General features: G+C 49.5%; 1 protein-coding gene across 1 annotated transcript; it reads left to right on the forward strand.

Moving 5' to 3' along the window:
• Positions 1-17256: 17256 nt before the first annotated feature.
• LOC144104701 (uncharacterized) lies at positions 17257-18468 on the forward strand. The gene has a single exon (XM_077637893.1). The coding sequence runs from the start codon at positions 17257-17259 to the stop codon at positions 18466-18468; it is 1212 nt and encodes a 403-aa protein (XP_077494019.1).
• Positions 18469-19607: the final 1139 nt, after the last annotated feature.

Raw genomic sequence — 19607 nt, forward strand, 5'->3', positions numbered from 1 at the left:
GGAGACATCACTTTATTTGTGCTTTCCGACTGCATCTTTAGTGGAAATTAAGACATCTTGTACTACAGTTTTGTCGCACGTGTCTCCTCTCGATAAAAACCAGTCATTGCTCAGACACTTATTCCGATTTCTAAAATGCAGGCACAGCTTTGATAGCAGTTCTGTCAGTCGGTTTTGCATTGTAGGATGCAGCTTTACGACATTCTGGCTTCAAACTTAAGCTCCGCCGAGGATGCCTCTCGAGCCGTTGCTTTTGGAGCTTCGACCAGCCAGCTCATCCAGACAACCACAAGTGTTCCTGGCGGTTCGAAGTATGTAGTACATCTTAATAGCGCTAGCCGCTTCCACTACCCCAGCCGCCGCCTTGTCCGGAGCCAGATCCTTGGCCGCTGCCTTGACCTTGTCCAGAGCCCCAGCCGCCGCCTTGTCCGGAGCCAGATCCTTGGCCGCTGCCTTGACCTTGTCCAGAGCCCCAGCCGCCGCCTTGTCCGGAGCCAGATCCTTGGCCGCTGGCTTGACCTTGTCCAGAGCCCCAGCCGCCGCCTTGTCCGGAGCCAGATCCTTGGCCGCTGCCTTGACCTTGTCCAGAGCCCCAGCCGCCGCCTTGTCCGGAGCCAGATCCTTGGCCGCTGCCTTGACCTTGTCCAGAGCCCCAGCCGCCACCTTGTCCGGAGCCAGATCCTTGGCCGCTGCCTTGACCTTGTCCAGAGCCCCAGCCGCCGCCTTGCCCGGAGCCAGATCCTTGGCCGTTGCCTTGACCTTGTCCAGAGCCCCAGCCGCCGCCTTGTCCGGAGCCAGATCCTTGGCCGCTGCCTTGACCTTGTCCAGAGCCCCAGCCGCCGCCTTGACCGGAGCCGGATCCTTGGCCGCTGCTTTGACTTTGTCCAGAGCCCCAGCCGCCGCCTTGTCCGGAGCCAGATCCTTGGCCGCTGCCTTGACCTTGTCCAGAGCCCCAGCCGCCGCCTTGTCCTGAGCCATTGCCTTGGTCGCTGCCTTGACCTTGTCCAGAGCCCCAGCCACCACCTTGTCCGGAGCCAGAGCCTTGGCCGCTGCCTTGACCTTGTCCAGAGCCCCAGCCGCCACCTTGTCCTGAGCCAGATCCTTGACCGCTACCTTGACCTTGTCCAGAGCCCCAGCCGCCACCTTGTCCGGAGCCAGATCCTTGGCCGCTGCCTTGACCTTGTCCAGAACCCCAACCGCCGCCTTGTCCAGAGCCAGATCCTTGACCGTTGCCTTGACCTTGTCCAGAACCCCAGCTACCGCCTTGTCCGGAGCCAGATCCTTGGCCGCTACTTTGACCTTGTCCAGAACCCCAACCGCCGCCCTGTCCTGAGCCAGATCCTTGACCGCTACCTTGACCTTGTCCAGAGCCCCAGCCGCCACCTTGTCCGGAGCCAGATCCTTGGCCGCTGCCTTGACCTTGTCCAGAACCCCAACCGCCACTTTGTCCAGAGCCAGATCCTTGTCCAGAGCCCCATCCTCCACCTTGGCCGGAGCCAGATCCTTGGCCGCTACCTTGAACAGAGCCCCAGCCTCCACCCTGTCCAGAGCCTTGGCCACCTCCTTGTCCACTTCCGGCTCCCCAACCAGACACCTGCCTTTTACCTGCACCGGAACCGCCGCCCTGGCCGCCCCATCCGCTACCTTTCCCGGAGCCTTGTCCACTCCCACCACTCCAGCCGACCTGACCAGAGCCGCCATGCCACCCACTGCTTTGCCCGGAGCCTGGCCCACTTCCGCCACTCCAGCCGACCTGACCTGAGCCGCCATGCCACCCACTGCTTGGCCCTTTCAGTGCCCCCCAACTATCGCCTTGTACCGATCCCGGTTCTGCTCTAAATCTAGATCTGCTTTCCCACGACTTGGTGCTCGTGGAGACGTTTCCGTCGCTGGCGCCCCAACCCCTTAGAGATGCACTGCCAGTGGTGTTGTTGACTGAACTCCACCAACCAAAGCCGCTCTGGACAGAACCAGAGACGGGCCAAGAACTCTCGCTGCCCACGGTCCAGGGTTCGCGCAGCGGCTCAGTTGAGTTTGCCAGACTCTCGTTGAATGCATCCTGTTCAGAGCTGGAACCGTGCCAAATATTCAGGAGACCCGCTGTCCATGGGTTCCTGGTCTCCATCTTGCCTTGCGCCACAGTGCTTCGAATTGGCTCAACCGGTGTCACCGTGGGCGTGGCGACAGTGTCGGGCGGCGGCGCTGGTTCGGTCGGCCGCTTCGTCTTGTGCAGAGCCATACATTCTGCCGGCTGTGGCCACACTGACGCGCAGAGCGCAAGAATCAGCAGTGCATAGGCGACGGCCATATCCTGAAAGTTGCAGAAGGGGGAGAGCTATGTGGTCACTGACAAGCATGAATCGGCAATAATCAAATTACACACCTATCGTACGGGTAAATTTAGAAGCGTGCGGACGGGTAGTTGCGTTTGAGAAAAAAAAAGCAGAAAAGGAGTACACTTATTGATTTCAGGGTACCCAACGAAATGGGCCCTGAAAGACAAGACATTGATCTGGTGCCTAATTTCTGCTGGTGAATCTGGACGTAGTGAATATAGACACTAAGTGCAGTTTTGCCTAGAAGTAATTATGCTGTTTTGCTATAGGTTCGGCTAGGTGCGTGCGCGCATGCATTCAGTTATATGTTCAATACAAGCAAACCTTACGCGAGACTATATGCTCATGGTCCTTCGTCAGTAAAATTTACGCAGGCAGGCAAGTTAAAGTAGGTGCGACAGCGCTAAAATCGAATTTAATTCATGTTGCGAAGAAGAGAGTTCTGCTCAACTATGCGACGAGAGCAGGCTCTTCTACAGCTCGGCTAGCTCTGCTGGCAGATGCGAAGGGTATAGTGAACTAATTGACGCTCGAATCGACTAGTAATTACGCGTCGCTCACAACAATTTTCAGCGAACAGCGCTGTTTCTTCTGTGGAAAGCTGCTTGCCTAAGGCAAAGAACGTAGAACGTAAGACAAGTACTCACGATGCCGCCTGCAGTCGATTTTGTTATCCTGTGACGGGCGTCGGCTAAAAGCTAACTTTTATACGTGTGCGCTGTATGGCCAAAAAGTGCAACCAGAGGTCGCCGTGTTGACAAAAGGAGAAAGGGGGCAAGGGCTAAACAAAAGAAAACGAGCTTACGCAGCGAATATCGTGCACTCGGTTTTCGGCTAAGTTTTAAAGAGCAAAATAAAGAAAAAGCAGATAAACATCGGTTAAAGGTATCTCTTGAAGAATAAATACGCTATCGCTGCATATGGAACGCGTGGGATGTTGTCACGATGGACACGGTTAACATCTATAGCCGGGAGCCGTTCGTGACGAGTAGGACAACTCGAAACGGAGCAGTTCTATCGACGAAAGTTTGGGTTTGAATAATTGAACGTCTGTTTTTTTTATCGTACTTTCCCGGTGATTTGTGTGTCAGTATATGACGAAATCAAATATTTATGCCTGCTATATCCGGCCCATGTGTCTTTCTACAAGATCTCGGCTGGATTGTTTATTCGGCCAATCGGTTGCTTTTCTTCTTTGGTAAGAAAAAGGCGCCATCATAGTAGATGAATGAACCAATTTATTTCAGAAGATGGATGGGTGAGCATTGCATGCCTACCAACGATTTTGGATAGGGCAGTTTGCAAACAGCGCCGGGGCTTCAAAGAGTTGAGCGGGCCCATGGGCCCATTGGTGGGGCCCATGGGGAGTGGAGCGGGCCGCACCGCCACTTAGGAGGTGGCGGTGCGGTCGCTTTAGGATGAGCATGCCGTCTGCTACTTCCAGCTTGATTAGCGTCAGCAGGCGGCGGCCCGCGTGCGTGCAAAACATATTTAAAGAATAAAAGCATAGTTTTCGCCTTGATCTCTTTGTATTATCGAAACAAGACGATTTAGTAGCATATCTAACAACAATCATAGCAGAGCACGTTAAAGACGCGTTGGCAAACGGCTGCTCGTCTTGTCGGGACTACCTCTCAGGTCAAACCGTGTTTCGTCATGGAAGCAAAAAAAGCTCGTTGTTCGGGCTTCATTAAACGTGCATAAACATAGCGGCAAGTAAGTTTCTTCAGCCTCCTGAAGCCGGTCACGTCTCCGTGCCGCGATCGGCTAGCGCGTTCGGCTGTTCACCGATAGGTTGTAGGTTCGAGCCCTCCTGGGGCCGTGCTTATCATTTTTGTTTTTACCGAAAGGTTGGAGGTTCGAGCCCTCCCGGGGGCGTGCTTATCGTTTTTGTTTCTCCTTTCATGCCCCCCCCTCTCTTTTTCATTTTAATTGTTAGCGCTATTCATCCCCTCATGTTTCGCCGTTCTTTTACTCTTCTTCTCTGCCTTGTTCATCTTTTCAAAAATGCAGAAGCTACACTTCTTTTTTTATTATTATTGTTTATTTAAGCATACTGTAAGCCTAGTTGGGCTCTTACAGGAGTGGGCAAGATAATGGGACAATTATACAAAACAATAGCATATCCAGTATAACATACACGAGATACAAAACATGCGCCTGCAGTAGAAAAGACCATAGCAAGTAGGCTGAGACCATCAACGGTCAAAGGACATGCGCATTGCTATACGCGTTCATTTCAATGCATTTAAAACACTGGAAAGGAGAACGACGAAACCACGAAGCGGTCAACACGATAGTCAAGAAGGCACAACTAAGAGAAAGAAAAAATGATATTAAACGGAACACTCGCGGTGAATGCCCCAAGACATCATATTTTTTTTCCTCCTGTTGCTGTTTTTATTGTAAATTCTGTGCTTCAAAAAACGACTCTACGTTTTTCAAAAAGATATCAAGAGAGACGTCGTCCATGAATTCGTGAGGCAGATTATTCCATTCCTCAATGGCTAACGGAAAAAAATGAGAATTTATATGTGTTACATCGCGTTGGGATGGGTCTGATGCACTTTTCATGGTTTAATCGCTTCGAACGATGACAAGGTGCCTTGATGTACTGATTTTTATCATGTCTTATGCGATCATTGTAAAGAATAAAAAGAAACTTCATCGAAGCAACGCGTCGCCGACAAGCAAGGGTAGGGATACGCGCTTTAGCTCGCTGGGAAGATACGCTGTCATGACGTGAGTAGCAGGAATAAATAAACCGGAGGGCCTTATTTTGAATTTTTTCGAGTTGTTCGGTGAGGTAAGACTGATGGGGGGTCCAAATGATGGTGCAGTATTCAAGAATGGGCCTTATGATGGTATTATAGGCTGTTAGCTTTACATGAGGAGGAGCTGCTGACAGTTTTCTACAGAGGAACCCGAGCTGTTTGAATACTTTTGCACACGTGTTGGATATATGCGTGTTCCAGCTTAGCTTATGGGTAAATGTAACGCCTAAATATTTCACCGTATCCACCCTCATTATGTTAGATCCTGATAAATTGTAAGAATATACAAGAGGCACTTTTTTACGGGTAAATGAGATGCAAGACGTTTTGTTGATATTAATTTCCATTCCCCATGTTTCGCACCACCTGGCAATGTTATTTACAGAAGAATTTAATTTTAACTGGTCGTCCGGTCTACGTACCGTAGTGTACAGAACGCAGTCGTCAGCGAAAAGCCTTATTGTTATTCCAGGTTCAGCGCAGGCATGGATATCGTTGATATATATTAGGAAAAGGATCGGTCCCAAGACGGATCCCTATGAGCCGAACTGTGCTTTCCAGACGCTCCGCCTCCGTGGCACAGGATTCTACTTCCAGCCACGGAGCGCGACGAATGCGTGCATCATGTGCTCCGTCGGGGCAGTTTCAGTGGCTCAGCGGTAACAGGAGAACTGAAAAACTGACCGAGGACTAACAACTGATCCTACTGCATCTCAAAACAGGTACTGGTGCTTTGCATATGTTTTTTTTTTGCATGGTGACGTCAGAGCCAGACAGTATCGCGTTGAAAACTTTGGCGACGCTCTCGATCGTCTGTCATTGCTGCCGGAAGTGGTCACTCTCGGGACATATCAGATGAATCATCTGTGAGCTGTGACATTTTGCAACAAGAAAGCCAAAACCAAAATTCTACACGCGGAACCCTTCGACGTCAAGGACCACCGCTGTTTGGTAATTGACCCTTGCAACCAGGGCGTCAGGCTGAAGCTGTTCTGGCTGCTACACGACGTACGCGATGACAACGTGAAGACAGCTTTGACGGCTTTCGGAAAGGTGACAGATATAGCCTGGAACAAGTGAAGAGGGAAAGGCTGCGTCGACAAGTCGTCTACTACGCTCTCGGTGACTTTGAGGCAGAGGGTCGGCGTAACTATCGAAGCCCTGCCACACCAGCTGCAGGCTGGAGAGGACGTCGCACTCGTCCACGTTCCTGGAAGAGCTCCGCTCTGCCTCCGGTGCCGAGGCACGGAACACATACGTAAAGAGTGCCGTGTACCACGTTCCGGGCTCTGTCATTGCTACGGCCACGAAGACGCCCAGTGCTTCCGTACTTATGCTAACGTTGCCGGCCGAGTGCGTAAGGACGTCGTCGAAGAGCGCATTATGTACGAAGCCGACATAGTGGAGGCTAACAGTGAAAGCCAGCAAAACGCAACACCAAAATTCATCGCCTCCGAGAACATCTTGCCGCCTGAAGGACATGGCGCCGCTTCCACCAGCGCCGAGTCACCACAGCCCGACACTAAGGCTGAGGTTGTGGCTGCACCGGAGGTAGACTGCACCTTTTGAGGCAAGTCGAAAGCAGACTGAAGAGGATAGCGACACCGAGATGCCTGCGGTCTCAAGTTTGCCGGCTTAGAGGACAAACGAGGAGACCGATTACGGGGCAACGATGCTTGGTGACGCGGACCACGAGGAGTCTCTTCCGAAGGCGCCTCCTGTTCGTCGTGCGCCCTTCAGGCCCAAACCAAACGTGCCGCCGGATCGTAGGACTTCATCATCGTTTGCTCATCCTTAGCGGAGGCCCTGTTTTCGGTCGCCCCTGTGGACGCCCGGTCTTCGATCGGCATCTGTGCTGAGGGGAAACTCCACTTTGCAGTCAAGACGGACTCTCGTGTATGCCACGCATCAGATTGAACCACTCGGTTGTCTAGACTGCGATATGAGTACGATAGCGGCCTTTTCCAATCTTTTAGATGGCGACTCGATTCACTTCTCCTTTTTGCGCACAGCTGCACTGAATGTAAGGGGGCTGTCTGCGCGAAGGAGTCAAAACCGGCAAAATCGCCTCCTGCTCGAAAATGAAATCGATCTGTTAGCTGTTCAGGAAACTAAAATTGAACGTGAAGAGCTGACAGATACGATGGCAGAAGTATACCGCACGTGGTTCAGTGTTTGCGTACGCCATGTAGCTGGGATGTAGGGAGGATGTCTCATTCGAAATTGCAAAGGGTCTGCTGAGTCGGTGATCTCCTGTGAAAGCGGCAGCATTGTGGTATAAAGTCACAATTCTGGAAATGAGTGGAGAGCTGTCTATGTATATTCACCGAATCAATGACTGAACGGGAAGCGTTTTTTGGCAGTGTGAAACCTTTCTTGCTACTTGAAAAGAGTTCTTCTGCTTGATGGTTTCAACTGTGTGTTCAGATCAATCGATGAAACATCAAACAGGACTGTTCGCGACATGAGTTCCGAGCTGTTGAATGAGATTGTTAATGAGGCAGACCTAGATGATGTTGGAATTATACTGCGGAATGGAGGAAAAACAGAGTACGCACATTTTCAAGGCGATAGTCATGCTAAGTTAAACAGAATTTATGTGACTGTTGAGTGTGTGCCTTTGTGTTCCCAGTACCAAACAGTACGCGTCAGCTTCAGTGATCACTCTAGGCGTTGTTACGCTTGGGGCGATTAAAAATTGGCGGTGGTTTAGCTCTGGGTAAACCTAGAATGATGCGATAGCTACAGCTGGTCAAGTGGAACTTGCTCAGTTGAATTGTGAAATCAGTCTTTCGCCGCTTCGTTTCTCTGGGTGTTCCTTCTTCATCTTCGTCCTCTGTGGCAGCTCGGTTTCGGCGGCGCGGCGCGCCGCCTGCAGCAGAAGCTGCTCCGCACCACGTGGCTGGTGCGAACCAGGTGACGAACCATGTGATGAACCACGGTGTCGCGCCGCCGGCAGCTCCTCCGCATCACGTGACCAACCACGTGACAGGGTGGCGGCGCCGCCACGCTGAAGGCTCGAAATGCTGCCGCAATGTAGCTATAGCTAGAAAATAATTCTACGTTCAGCTGGCACCTGTGCGAATTCAATGACAACTTGTTGCATGACGAAGAGTTGACCATCAAGGCTAATAGAAAGGTTAATAGAAAAGTTGTTAGAAAAAGAGTCAAATTTTACACAAACATGTGAAAAATTTAATGTGTCATTAAAATGGTTACCATAGAGCGAGCATGAACATATGCATAGAGCGACCATGAGAAGAAAAACACCATGAGCGGGAACTTCAGATTGATCTATGTATGGAAGGCGTTCACAAAAGAAATAAGGAAGAAAAATTAAGCTTCAACTTGTAGATGAAATGAAGTATCATGGGGCTGCATTAAGGGCGCGTAGCGAGAGACTTTGGCTCAGAGAAACGACCACCAAAAGGGCGCTTAGCGATGAAAAGCGGTATGCAGTATAAGAAATTGGCGATATAAGATATTTGTTATCAAAATGAAGTGACTTTGAAAGTGAGCAGGTTTAAATGGCATTTCTCGAATATTATCGAGACTTCTTTAGTCTCAGTACACCTAACATTGAGCAGTTTAAAGAAGACTTCCTGTCGCTAATGCCAAAAGTTGATGATGAACTGGTGCGGGCTCTTGAAAACCGCGTAACTGAAACAGAAAACGAATGTGCTATACAAGAGCTAAGTTTAAACAAGCCCCCTGGCCTGAAAGATCTTGGGTTAGCAGTTTACAAGACTTTTAAAATGGAAATGGCAATTGCAACGGGTAATATGCGAGTGCTAGGAAAGAAACATAACTCATTCGTCTTTCCGAATTTCTCACGTCGTATTAATCCCAAAATCTAATGATCCGGTTAAGTTGTAGTCCGTAGAATCTTACCGCCCAATAAGTTTAACAAATGTAGTCTACAAAATTTATATGAAAGTGTGAGCCCGACGACTCCAAAGCGTAATTAAGGCACTTGTTGGCCCCCACTAGACTTGCGGAATAAACGGCAAAACCATTTTTACTACATACACTTAGCTTGAAGTGTTCTTGGGTGTCGACACCACGCATGGTAGTGTAGCCATGATGTAACTAGACCTGCATAAGGCGTTCGATAAAGTTGTACATAAAGTTGTGTTTGCGCGTTTAGAGCACGTGAAACTTGGATGCATTGTAACAGATGGAGCAAAAGCGATGTATAATAGCTGTACTGCTAGCTTTGTAATTAAGCAATTGAGCAATAGTATACCTGTGCTGTCATCAGCGAGGCAGGGTTGTCTTCTTTCTCCTGTGCTTTTTGCACTGTACCAGCCGCCCTTTAGTTTAAGGCTGCTCACAAGGCCAAACATACGAGGTCACAGCTTTTTTCATAATGAAGTAGGGTTTTGGCAGAGGCAGATGACATTGCAGTGTTCTGCACAGAACAGGAAAGCGTGCAAGAAGGCGTGAAAGAGGCAGTAGCCTTTTCTGATGCAAGTGGAAGTGCAATAACTGGCCAAAATGTTCTGGTTATTGGCATGGAAACTGGCAAGCCACGCTGGAAGTTTTTCGTCGCATGAAGTGGGAGGAGGCACCGGGCAAGTTCCTTGGCGTGCCGCTTAACCACTACAGAGACAGGAAAAAATATTGGGCTGATGAAGTAGAGCTACTCAGTCAGACAAACAAGTGGGGTGGCCACAACTTTTCTGTGTTCGCGAGAGCTACTGTATGTAGCTTGTTTTTAATTGCGAAAATTTTCCATGTTCTACAAGCGTTATCTTTGCCAAGGATTTTGAGCAAAAGTTGCATAGAATATTGGCAACGTTTATTTGGTCGTCAACATGGGAGCGTACGAAGGGATGCGATCTGCTCCATACTGTGCCGAACGGAGGGATAGGGTTATCACATTTATTTTGGAGACAGATAGTGGCCAGATTCTTTTTCTTGAGCGAACATAATGTTTTTCTAAGAAAGGTTCAATTGTTCAAGTGCGGTTGTCGGAATCACTGTCTGGTTATTTTGTGTCGTCTGTGTCTGCAGGTCGGTGTGCGTTAGCGGCCCTTTTCAATGAACTTGTTGCGTCCGTCCGTATTTTCAGGTCGACATTTTCAGATAAGTACCTGGCCACTGTTACGGGAAAAAAGCTGTACACGGACCTTCTCGAAGCATTTCTGTAAGAGTCTCTTTATCGTAATGCATATATTTTGGAGCCAGAACGCAACATGCTCAACAGTCAAAAGGATGCCGGTGAGGCTTTCATTGAAGTCATTCTTTTTTCAATTGAATACTAGCACTCTTTCAGTGAAACCATGCTTAAACAGTAAAGGTCTGTTCGTACCTTGGTGTGTTGAATGCATCATTTGTAAAAAAGGTAGAGACAGTCGAACATATATTCTTTGGATGCTACGATGCAGTCTTACTTTGGGATGTCTTCAAACGCACCCTGAAAAAAGAGTTGCCATTAACGCTATTTGGAATACGCTTCCTGCCATGCTCTGCACCAGGTGGAGTGCCTGGCGATTTGTTAATGTTGCTGTGCGTGCACAGCATATGCCACACGAGAATGGATGTCAGACATGAACACGTGGTTGCACATTCTGCTCATCAGTATTTTCGTTAGAGTGTAATCTCTATACAAGAGGTCTTCGGAGAGCAAGCTGCAGGCTTAACCTGACTGGCGACCTCTCCTGGAAAAGTTGAAATCATTTAATTCATTTTACCACCGCGCACCGGCCAGAGAGTGACTTGTGCTTCTAGTTTCATGTTATTGTGTCTTTTGTGTTTTTGTTCGTGCTGTCAAGTCAGTAAAAAAAAGGCTCCGTGGCGCAATCGGCTAACGCGCTCGGCTGTTAACCGGAAGGTTGGAGATTCGAGCCCTCCCGGAGGCGATTTTATCGTTTTTGTTTTTCATTGCATCCCCTCCCTTTCTTTTTCGATTTAATGCGTAGCGCTTGTCCTGACCTCATGTTTCATCGTTCTTTCCTTCTTCTCTGCCTTTTTCATCTCTTGAAAAATGAGGAAGCTCTGTTCCTGTGCTTCTTCTGCATATTTTGCACCCCCACTTCCTTTAGTTTTATAATGAGTCGCAACCAAGTAGCCTAGCTTCCTGCATTTCTTCTGTCGAACTCTGCTTTTCTGACACTCGGACTCCGTGGCGCAATCATTCTACTTCCGGACGCAGAAGCGAACGGACATGTCGATGGGCTCCGTCGGAGCGGGTTCAGCGGCTCAGTCGGGCCGCGGTAACAGGTTTTTCGCAGCTACTGCCGAAGATTATCACATTATTCTGCGCAATCAGTTATCCGGACGCATCGTCGCCAACACCGTTTTCATGCACGGCGATCCAAAAGCCGAGCCGTATCGTGTTGAAGACTACCGGGACACTTTGGCCAACCTTGGTGCGCTCCCCGATGTTTTGGCGTTGGGGGCGTATCAAATGAACCGCGTGTGGGCTGTGACAACTGCTGATGCTGCTCAGAAGTTTCTCTTGGCCGTCGACGTGAAGGTAAAGGATTGCCCGTGTTTGCTGATCGATCCGAATAACCGAGAGGTTCGCTTAAAGCTACACTGGTTGCTGCATGGCGTTACCGACGAAGACGTTCGCGTGGCACTGTCGCCCTACGGGAAGGTGTTGGAGGCGACCCGTGAGAAGTGGCGGGCGCTAGGTGTCACTGAAAAAAATGTCGATGACTCGTACAGTTGGGCTAAAATTGCATACCGACGTCAATATAGACGATATTCCACAACAGCTCAAGATAGCCGGAGAGCTGCTGTTGTTGTTCCGGGCCGTGCTCCCCTGTGTCTGCGCCGCAAGCGCACCGGGCACATACGTCGCGACTGCAAAGTGCCGCGCTGTAGTCGTTTCGACCATGTCGATGCTGACTGCGCAAAGACGTACGCCAGCGTAGCCTGACCAGTGCAGGCAAACTACATATCGGATCACCTCATGGATGAGGAAGACGCAGAGGAACCTGGTTACCTGGCAGTAACCTGGTTACGCAAGGTGCATCGTCGAACACTCAAGCCGACGCACTCATTGACGGTGGAGATAAACCCCCAGGCAAGCGTCGACATGAAGACGCAGAAGGCGGGAGCGAGAAAGACGAGGCAAGCACTACGGGCCACCCCTCTCCCGGAGGTGGCGAAAAACCACCCACCCAGCCGGCACCGATGACCGTGATGGACAGTGACAGTTTTAGTGCAGCTGCAAAGCGTCCTCACGACGCAGGCAAAAATGGGAAGGAGCTGTGGACGAGCTGTCCAGCAAAGACGACTGTTGGACGGCGTCCTTCCTTTCGGCCGCCGCCAAACACTTCGGCGGCGCGCAAGACGGCGGAAACGCCGCCTTTGGCGCCGTGAGGACTCCCCTGTGATAACGCACTTAGAATCAAACCACAGTCGTAAGGTAAGCGCCATGCCACCGGTTTTTTCTCGCCTTGCCATGATGACTATGGATAAGTCAATTCGCGTGGCAACTTTAGATGTCCGTGGGCTTGCCTCAAGGAGGAAGCAGAGTCAACTGTAGACTTTGACCTTGACATTCTAGCAGTCTAGGAGACGGAAGTTGAGGGCGGCATGCAAACCGGGGGCATGGTGCAGCAATTCGTAGCGCGATACTGTGCTATTTTGAGCCATTCCGTGGGATATTCTTCAAGCTGCGCATTGTTAGTCCGACGGAGTCTAGGAGCCAAAATAGAAGCTATTACGTCATGCACGTCAGAGCGGTTCATTGTATGTGATTTTTTGTTATCGTCTTTGAAGTGGCGTGTAATCTGTTTGTATGCGCCGACTGTTGCTGGGGGAAGAGGCAGATTTTTTCAACAGCTAAAACAGTATACCCAGTGTAATATGTTGGTCATCCTCATTGGTCATTTCAACTGCGTTCTTTGAGCTCGGGACAAAACTAGTGCCCGACCGTACAAGGATGCAAGCACCACTACCCTAAATGAGATAATAGGGGACAGTTGTTTGACGGACGTTGCTGAATGCCTTGGTGGTGGAAGAAATACACAGTACACCCATTTTCAGGCTTCGAGCCGCGCTCGTCTGGAAAGAGCATACGTAAGCCTCGACATGATACCATTTTGCAAGGAGTACCGAGTGAGCGCTGTTTAACTGATCACGGCTTAGTCAGTTTCTTTAGTAGCATGCACGAAAGAAAGGAAAAGAAGCTTCGAGTGGCAGTTATGAAAATTGAACTCATAATTACTAGCTGATGAAATTTTTTGGGCGGACGTGATGACGCAAGTTGAAGCAGTGAATCATATGGATAACACGAAGTGCAGAGAAAAATGGCAGGACTTCAAGCAGAGAGTTAAAACGAAGCATTGCAGCGGGCGAGTGCTATGCGCAGACAAAATGTGCCAGAGGACAAACAAATGCGCAGAAACTTGAAAAAAAAATGATCAGTGAAGAGTGTAGTAGACCCGGCATGTTCATGGACGATATTCGCGCACTAAAGCATAAAATATAACAGTTCGATATCGAAAGATACCAAGGTGCTCTGGTGCGGGCAAGAGCTGAAAAGCTGATAGCGGGGGAAGTTCCGTCAAAAAGAGCGTTGGGCTCAGAAAAGTGGCACGCTCGGCGCAATCAGGTAGCAGAAATTGAAGTTGGTGGAAAAGTTAGTGACACAGCAGAAGATATTGAGCGCGCTTTCTTCGAGCAGGACTTCCTGTTGTCGATACCAAGCCTAAAAGACAGTACGAAGGAAATATTAAAGGAAGGTATTTCAGTAGAGAAAGTAAAAAACGCTTTTGAAAGCATGCAGCCGGGGAAGTCTCCGGGCCTGGATCGTCTGACCTCCGCTTTTTATAAACGTCTAAAAGGAATCGTTTCACCAGTCTAAGCTGCTGTCTGTAATGAGGCATTCGATCTCAACGTACTGCTGCCGTCCTTCACATCCTCCCACACAGTTCTTATGCCGAAATCAGAAGACCCCGTTGTATGGCGCAGAGTAACTTCTTACCGTCCAATTTGCCTCACAGATGGAGACTATAAGATAATGATGAAAATTTTGGCTAAGCGATTACACACAGTCATTACCAATCTGGTGCGGCCGCATCAAATGTGCGGTATTAAAGGCCGATCTATCCTCTCAAATATACATGTAGCGCGTAGTATCCTCGAATGCTGCGACTCAATGGGCCAAATTGATCTGGAGAAATCGTTCGATAGGGTGCCTAATAAAATTCTGTGCATTCTAGATCATTTCAATGTCAGTAGAATTATAGGAGACTGGGTCGCCATGGCGTACCACGATTGCTCGATAAGTCTAATTGTCAACAAGGTGGTGGGTTCACGCATTCCAGTCAAGCGCTCGGTGCGCCAGGGTTGCTCTCTTTCGCCACTGTTTTTTTGTTTGTATATAGAATCATTTTATTTGAGCGTCATACAGAGCGATTGTATGCGCGGTTTTAAACTGCGTCAGTTAGAAGTCCGACTTTTGGCTTATGCGGATGGTATAGCCATGTTTTGTAATGCTCACGACAGTGCAATACAGGCAGTTAAATTTGTTAAATATTTTTGTGCGGCCAGTGACAGCGCGGTAAATTGAATTAAGTGCCTAGGATTCTGGCACGGGGATTGGCCGGCGGTCCCAGACATTTTTGCCAACATGAGTTTTACTACGACTCCTGTTAAATACTTGGGAGTTCCCCTTGAGTGTTACAAACACAGCAAAGCCTACTGGAGGAGTGAAGTGGACAAAATGAATGAGAGAGTAAATAAATGGAATGGGATGTAATTGGTCAATGTTCTCGAAAGCTACAATTTGCAACGTATTTTTTGTGAGCATACTTTGGCAGGTCCTCCAAGTCTTGCATTGCTCGAGGTTTCATATCCAAAAATTTCATCGGGTGTTTGCAGTGTTCGTGTGGGCATCTTCTTGGGAAAGATCAAGCCGCACCAATTTATTTCTGAGTTCGAAATGGAGGACTCAGTTTGTCACATTTGTTTTTGAGACAGGTTGTTAATCGGTTTTTATTTCTTCGGGACGTTAAGCACCCGTTCCTACACACTGTCTGTCAACTTCGCCTGGGGAAGCACTTGCGTAATATGGTTGTCTCTGCTGGCAGTATACCCGCTGCAGTGTATGGTTTTCTACGCGAAGTTGTGGTTTCATTTAAGTTTTTGAAGGCGCGGTTTTCACTCGAATACCTGAGGGAAGTCAACCGGAAAAAAACTGTATAAGGACCTTTGCAGTGTGGTTATCCCCGTGCCTTTATATCGGTCCCTTTACAGGGAAGGTACTAAAGCTCGTTAAGGAAATTTTAGTGCCGTCTGGTGTTAAGACTTTCTTTTTTAAATTACACACTGGAAATCTGACTGTCAAACCGTGGATGGCTGAAAGAGGTTTTTTTGTTCCCTGGGGCACTCACTGTATAATATGCAGAAAGGAGGAGACAATTGAGCATGTGTTCCTTCAATGCTGGGATGCTGTTTTCCTTTGGGATGTGCTCCAGCGCACAATCGAAAAGGAATTTCCTCTCGATGGGTACGGAATTCGCTAATTGCCAATTGAAAGTGATGAAGGCAACCTATTTGATTTGATCATGCTAATTGCCCTACACAGCATTTGAAAATGCAGAATGGCACTAAGGCACGCCAATCCCGATGCGAGACCGGCACGTCAATATTTTAAAGAAAGCGTAAGGAATTTTGTTCAGGAGAAAGAGATGCTGGAATGTATTCCAAAGTGGCTGTCACGTGTTGAATTATTATTGGCAATGAAGGAACTTTAGCATGAGCGTGTGCGCACAAGTTGGGCGGCCGGATTTTTTTTAACAAAGATGTTGATTGTGTGTTAGTGCTTAGGTATGAATGCGTTTTTTTCATGTGGGCCAAAATACCGGCAATAAAGAAAAAAAAAGGTTCCGTGGTGCAATCCGCTAGCGCGTTCGGCTGTTACCCGGAAGGTTGGAGGTTCAAGCCCTCCTGGTGGCGATCTTAACGTTTTTGTTTTTTATTTCGTCCCTTCCTCTCTTTTTCGTTTTAATTGTTAGCGCTTGTCCGCACCTATTGTTTCACTGTTATTATATTCTCCTTCTCTGTCTTGTTCATCTGTATGCCACATATATTAAGGAGCCTAAATTAAATTTTAAAAGAAAAAGGTGTGAAGACGACGACGCGAATTAACCGAAGAATAAAGAAGAGGAAGAAGAAGCATTCGGTGAGGTGGAGGGAGATGATTGGTGGAGAAGCATTCGGTGAGGTGGAGAGAGATGATTGGTGGAGAAGAGAAGACGACGACAAGGCTTACGTGGACTAACACCGAGGCTATAAAAGGGGGAGTGAGAGCGAGGTACAGTGGGGAACAGCAGAGAAGCGGAGGCTCCGGCGGGTCAGGGACACTTTGGCTGGAAGAGTGCGACGCCGGCTACTGCTCCGGTGAGCTCGCGTTCTACGACTCCGCATCGTGGACTTCCTGCCGTGCCTGAGCCCGTTCCGGGGTGTCAACAGAGGACGCTACCACCTGCTACGGCCAGGGGTGTCTCCAGCGCTGTTGCCACCCATCCGGGTGGTGGCCCCAACGCCAACAACACCGGTATCACCTCCACGGGCGCTTGGACCGGGAGCTTGTACGACGCAGCCAGCAAAGCCAGCCCAAGCGCGTCGAACGCCGCCAGCGACGCCAGCCCAAGCACGGCGAACGCCGCCTCGACGCCGCCTACTGGATCCATACAACGCCGCAGCCACACCGAACCAACCGTGAGCACGAACGCCGACCGCTAATAGTAGAACACTAGTAGTAGACGCCCGACCGCTAATAGTAGAACACTAGTAGTAGACGCTAGTAGCAGTGTGCACGGGTCGTGTGTATTTATAGTCTTTGTGCTTTGTGTTAGTTTTGTTAGTTTTGTGTTTAAGTGTGTGTGCCACGTAGGGTGTATTAAATGTGCGTTTGTGTGGGTACACCCGTCGCCTAGTCCATTCTTTCGGTCCGAGTGTTCTCCGGGGAGATCCGTGACACTCTATAAAAATAAGCAAGCTCTGTTACGCTGCTTCTTCTGCCATTTTATGCATCCCCACTTCCTTTAGTTCGACAATGAATCGTAACCTAGTTTCCCAGCTTACCACGCTTCTTGAGTCGAGCTCTGCTCTCGTGCCACTCGGCCTCCGTGGCGCACTAGGCGATTCCGCTTCCGGCCACCGACCGTGACGGACGTGAAATGACGAGCTCCGTTGGAGCGGCTTCAACGGCCATGCCCGACTGCGGAAACAGGTCTTTTGCTTCTGCTTTGTCGTCAGGATCTGAGTACCGGGTTGTATTGCCGAGTCTGCCTACCGGGCGTTTTGTTGTGAACATCGTATTTTTGCACGCTGATGTCAGGGCCCGCCCATACCGGGTGGAGGATTTTCGTGATGCGTTCGCTCAGCTATCGCTCTTGCCGGAAGTGGTCGCCCTGGGCGCGTATCGCATGAATCATGTCTGGGCGGTCACTTTCAAAGACGACGAAACGCTGAAGCAGATTGTCAGGGCCGGCGAGCTGAAAGTGAAAAGTGCCCGGCGTCTTGTGACCGACCCCGCTAACCAGGAGGTACGAATGAAGGTGCACTGGCTGCTTCACAGTGTTCCGGACGAAGATGTGCGGCTTGCCTTCGCACCATTTGGACAGGTGACGGACGTGTCGAGGGAGCGGTGGCGCGTACACGGGGTGTCTGACAAGGGCTCAACGACGAGGCTCGTTACTCTGAGGTTGAACGCCGGCGTGAAGCTGGAAGACCTGCCACATCAAGTGAGCGTCGCTGGCGAGCTGGCGCTCGTGGTCGTCCCGGGCAGGGCTTCGCTCTGCCTCCGATGCCGGGGCACAGGACATATCCGTCGTGAGTGCCGGATCCCACGGTGCGGTTCCTGGCGTCGGTTCGGGCATGAGGAAGAGCAGTGCGCTCGTACTTACGCCAACGTCACCGGGCGGGTGAGCAGCGAGGACAGCTCGGAGCTGTTCATGGACGAAGCCGACGCGGAGGAAGCATCGAAAGCGGCAAGTAAGCCAGCGACTCAAGAATCCACGCTGACGCCTCCCCAAACGGATCAACCGGGGACGCTACCCAAAGTCACTGCAGCAACCGGACAGCTGGTTGTAGCTCCCGTAGATACTACACCAGTCGCCAGCATGCCAAGGAGTGCGTCAGAAACACCTATGGACTCTTCGGAGAGCGTCACCCAATCTTCGGCGGAACCCATGGACGTTTTGTCAGCCGCAACTAAGAGCGCGGCTGGAAAACGTACGCACAATGAAGCCGGTTGTAGTGCGCCTCAACTGGACGCCGGTGGTGGAGACGAGCCTCCGACCAAAGCGCCAGGTATGAAGCGTTCGACCTTAAAGCCGCGGCCAAACGTGCCGGTTGACTCACGGCAGGCGGGTAAACCGCCTCCATAGATTTTGTTTGTCGCTAAGCTTGCTTTGGGGTGTGGGTGGTTACATATGTGTAATACGAAGGTAGATACCATAGAATAAGGCACCCTTTGTTTTCTAAATGGCAGCTAACTTACGCGAAGTGCTACGTGTAGCCACCTTAAATGTTAGAGGCCTCGGAGCAACAAGGCAACAATGCCAGCTCAGTCGGCTTCTTCTTGAGAACGACCTTCATGTAACTGCAATCCAGGAAACAAAAATTGAAAGCCAAGAAGCGACTGACCGATTGGTGTCTACCTTTCGTGCGCACTTTGATGTGTGCGTGTGTCATTCTGTCGGTGCCTCAGGTGGTTGCATTGTCTTTATTAGAAACAACAAAGACATAACTACGCAGTCGCTCTTTTCGTGTGAAAGCGGTTGTCTCCTGGTCGCCGATTTCTTGTACTGTGACCTGCCTTTTCGAGTGATTTGTGTGTATGCACCAAATGCAGAAATGAAACGCAAATTGTTTTTTGAGCGAATTGAGTCGTTTTTAAAATGCGGCTAGATTATGTTCTTAGGAGATATGAACTGTGTTTGTCAGGCAGTCGACCGGGCCAAGCGTTTAGCCATACGTGATAAGAGTGCAGTATTCTTGAATGCTCTGGCCAGTGACTATTGATTAGAAGATGCAGGAAGTGTTTGCATGACTGGCACACGTCCGCAGTGCACGCACTTTCAGGGAGATAGCCATGCTCGACTTGACCGGATATATGTGCCGACAGACTTTGTGCACATCGTACGGAGTCAAACCGGTGTCATTTAGCGACCATTGCCTAGTGATTGCAAACTTTGTCAGTAGTCGCTTCAAAAACGCTTTAATTGGCCTTTATGGAAACTCAGTATAAAGTTAGTGTAGCAAGAAGGCTTTTTCAGTGGAGTAGGAAAAGAACTAGAAAAGCTGCTCATGGAGCAACCGGAAAGTTACGCTGTTCAGTGGGAAGAATTTAAGCAGTTTGTCAAAATGAGGGCAATTGAAACAAACAGCGTTATAAGATTTGAAGAAAAACAGAAGGAAACCAAGCTCCGTGAGCAGCTTGCGCTGCTCATTAGTGTAGAAAACACTCAGCCAGGAACTTTTTTAAAGAAATATGAAATACAAAAGCGCAGTTGGAAAAAATAGA

Source organism: Amblyomma americanum, chromosome 1, assembly GCF_052857255.1.
Source record: "Amblyomma americanum isolate KBUSLIRL-KWMA chromosome 1, ASM5285725v1, whole genome shotgun sequence".
NCBI classification, from domain to species: domain Eukaryota; kingdom Metazoa; phylum Arthropoda; class Arachnida; order Ixodida; family Ixodidae; genus Amblyomma; species Amblyomma americanum.

Excerpts from the sequence above, each read along its gene's own strand:
- LOC144104701 (XM_077637893.1), top strand. The coding sequence starts at position 17,257 with ATGACGAGCTCCGTTGGAGCGGCTTCAACGGCCATGCCCGACTGCGGA.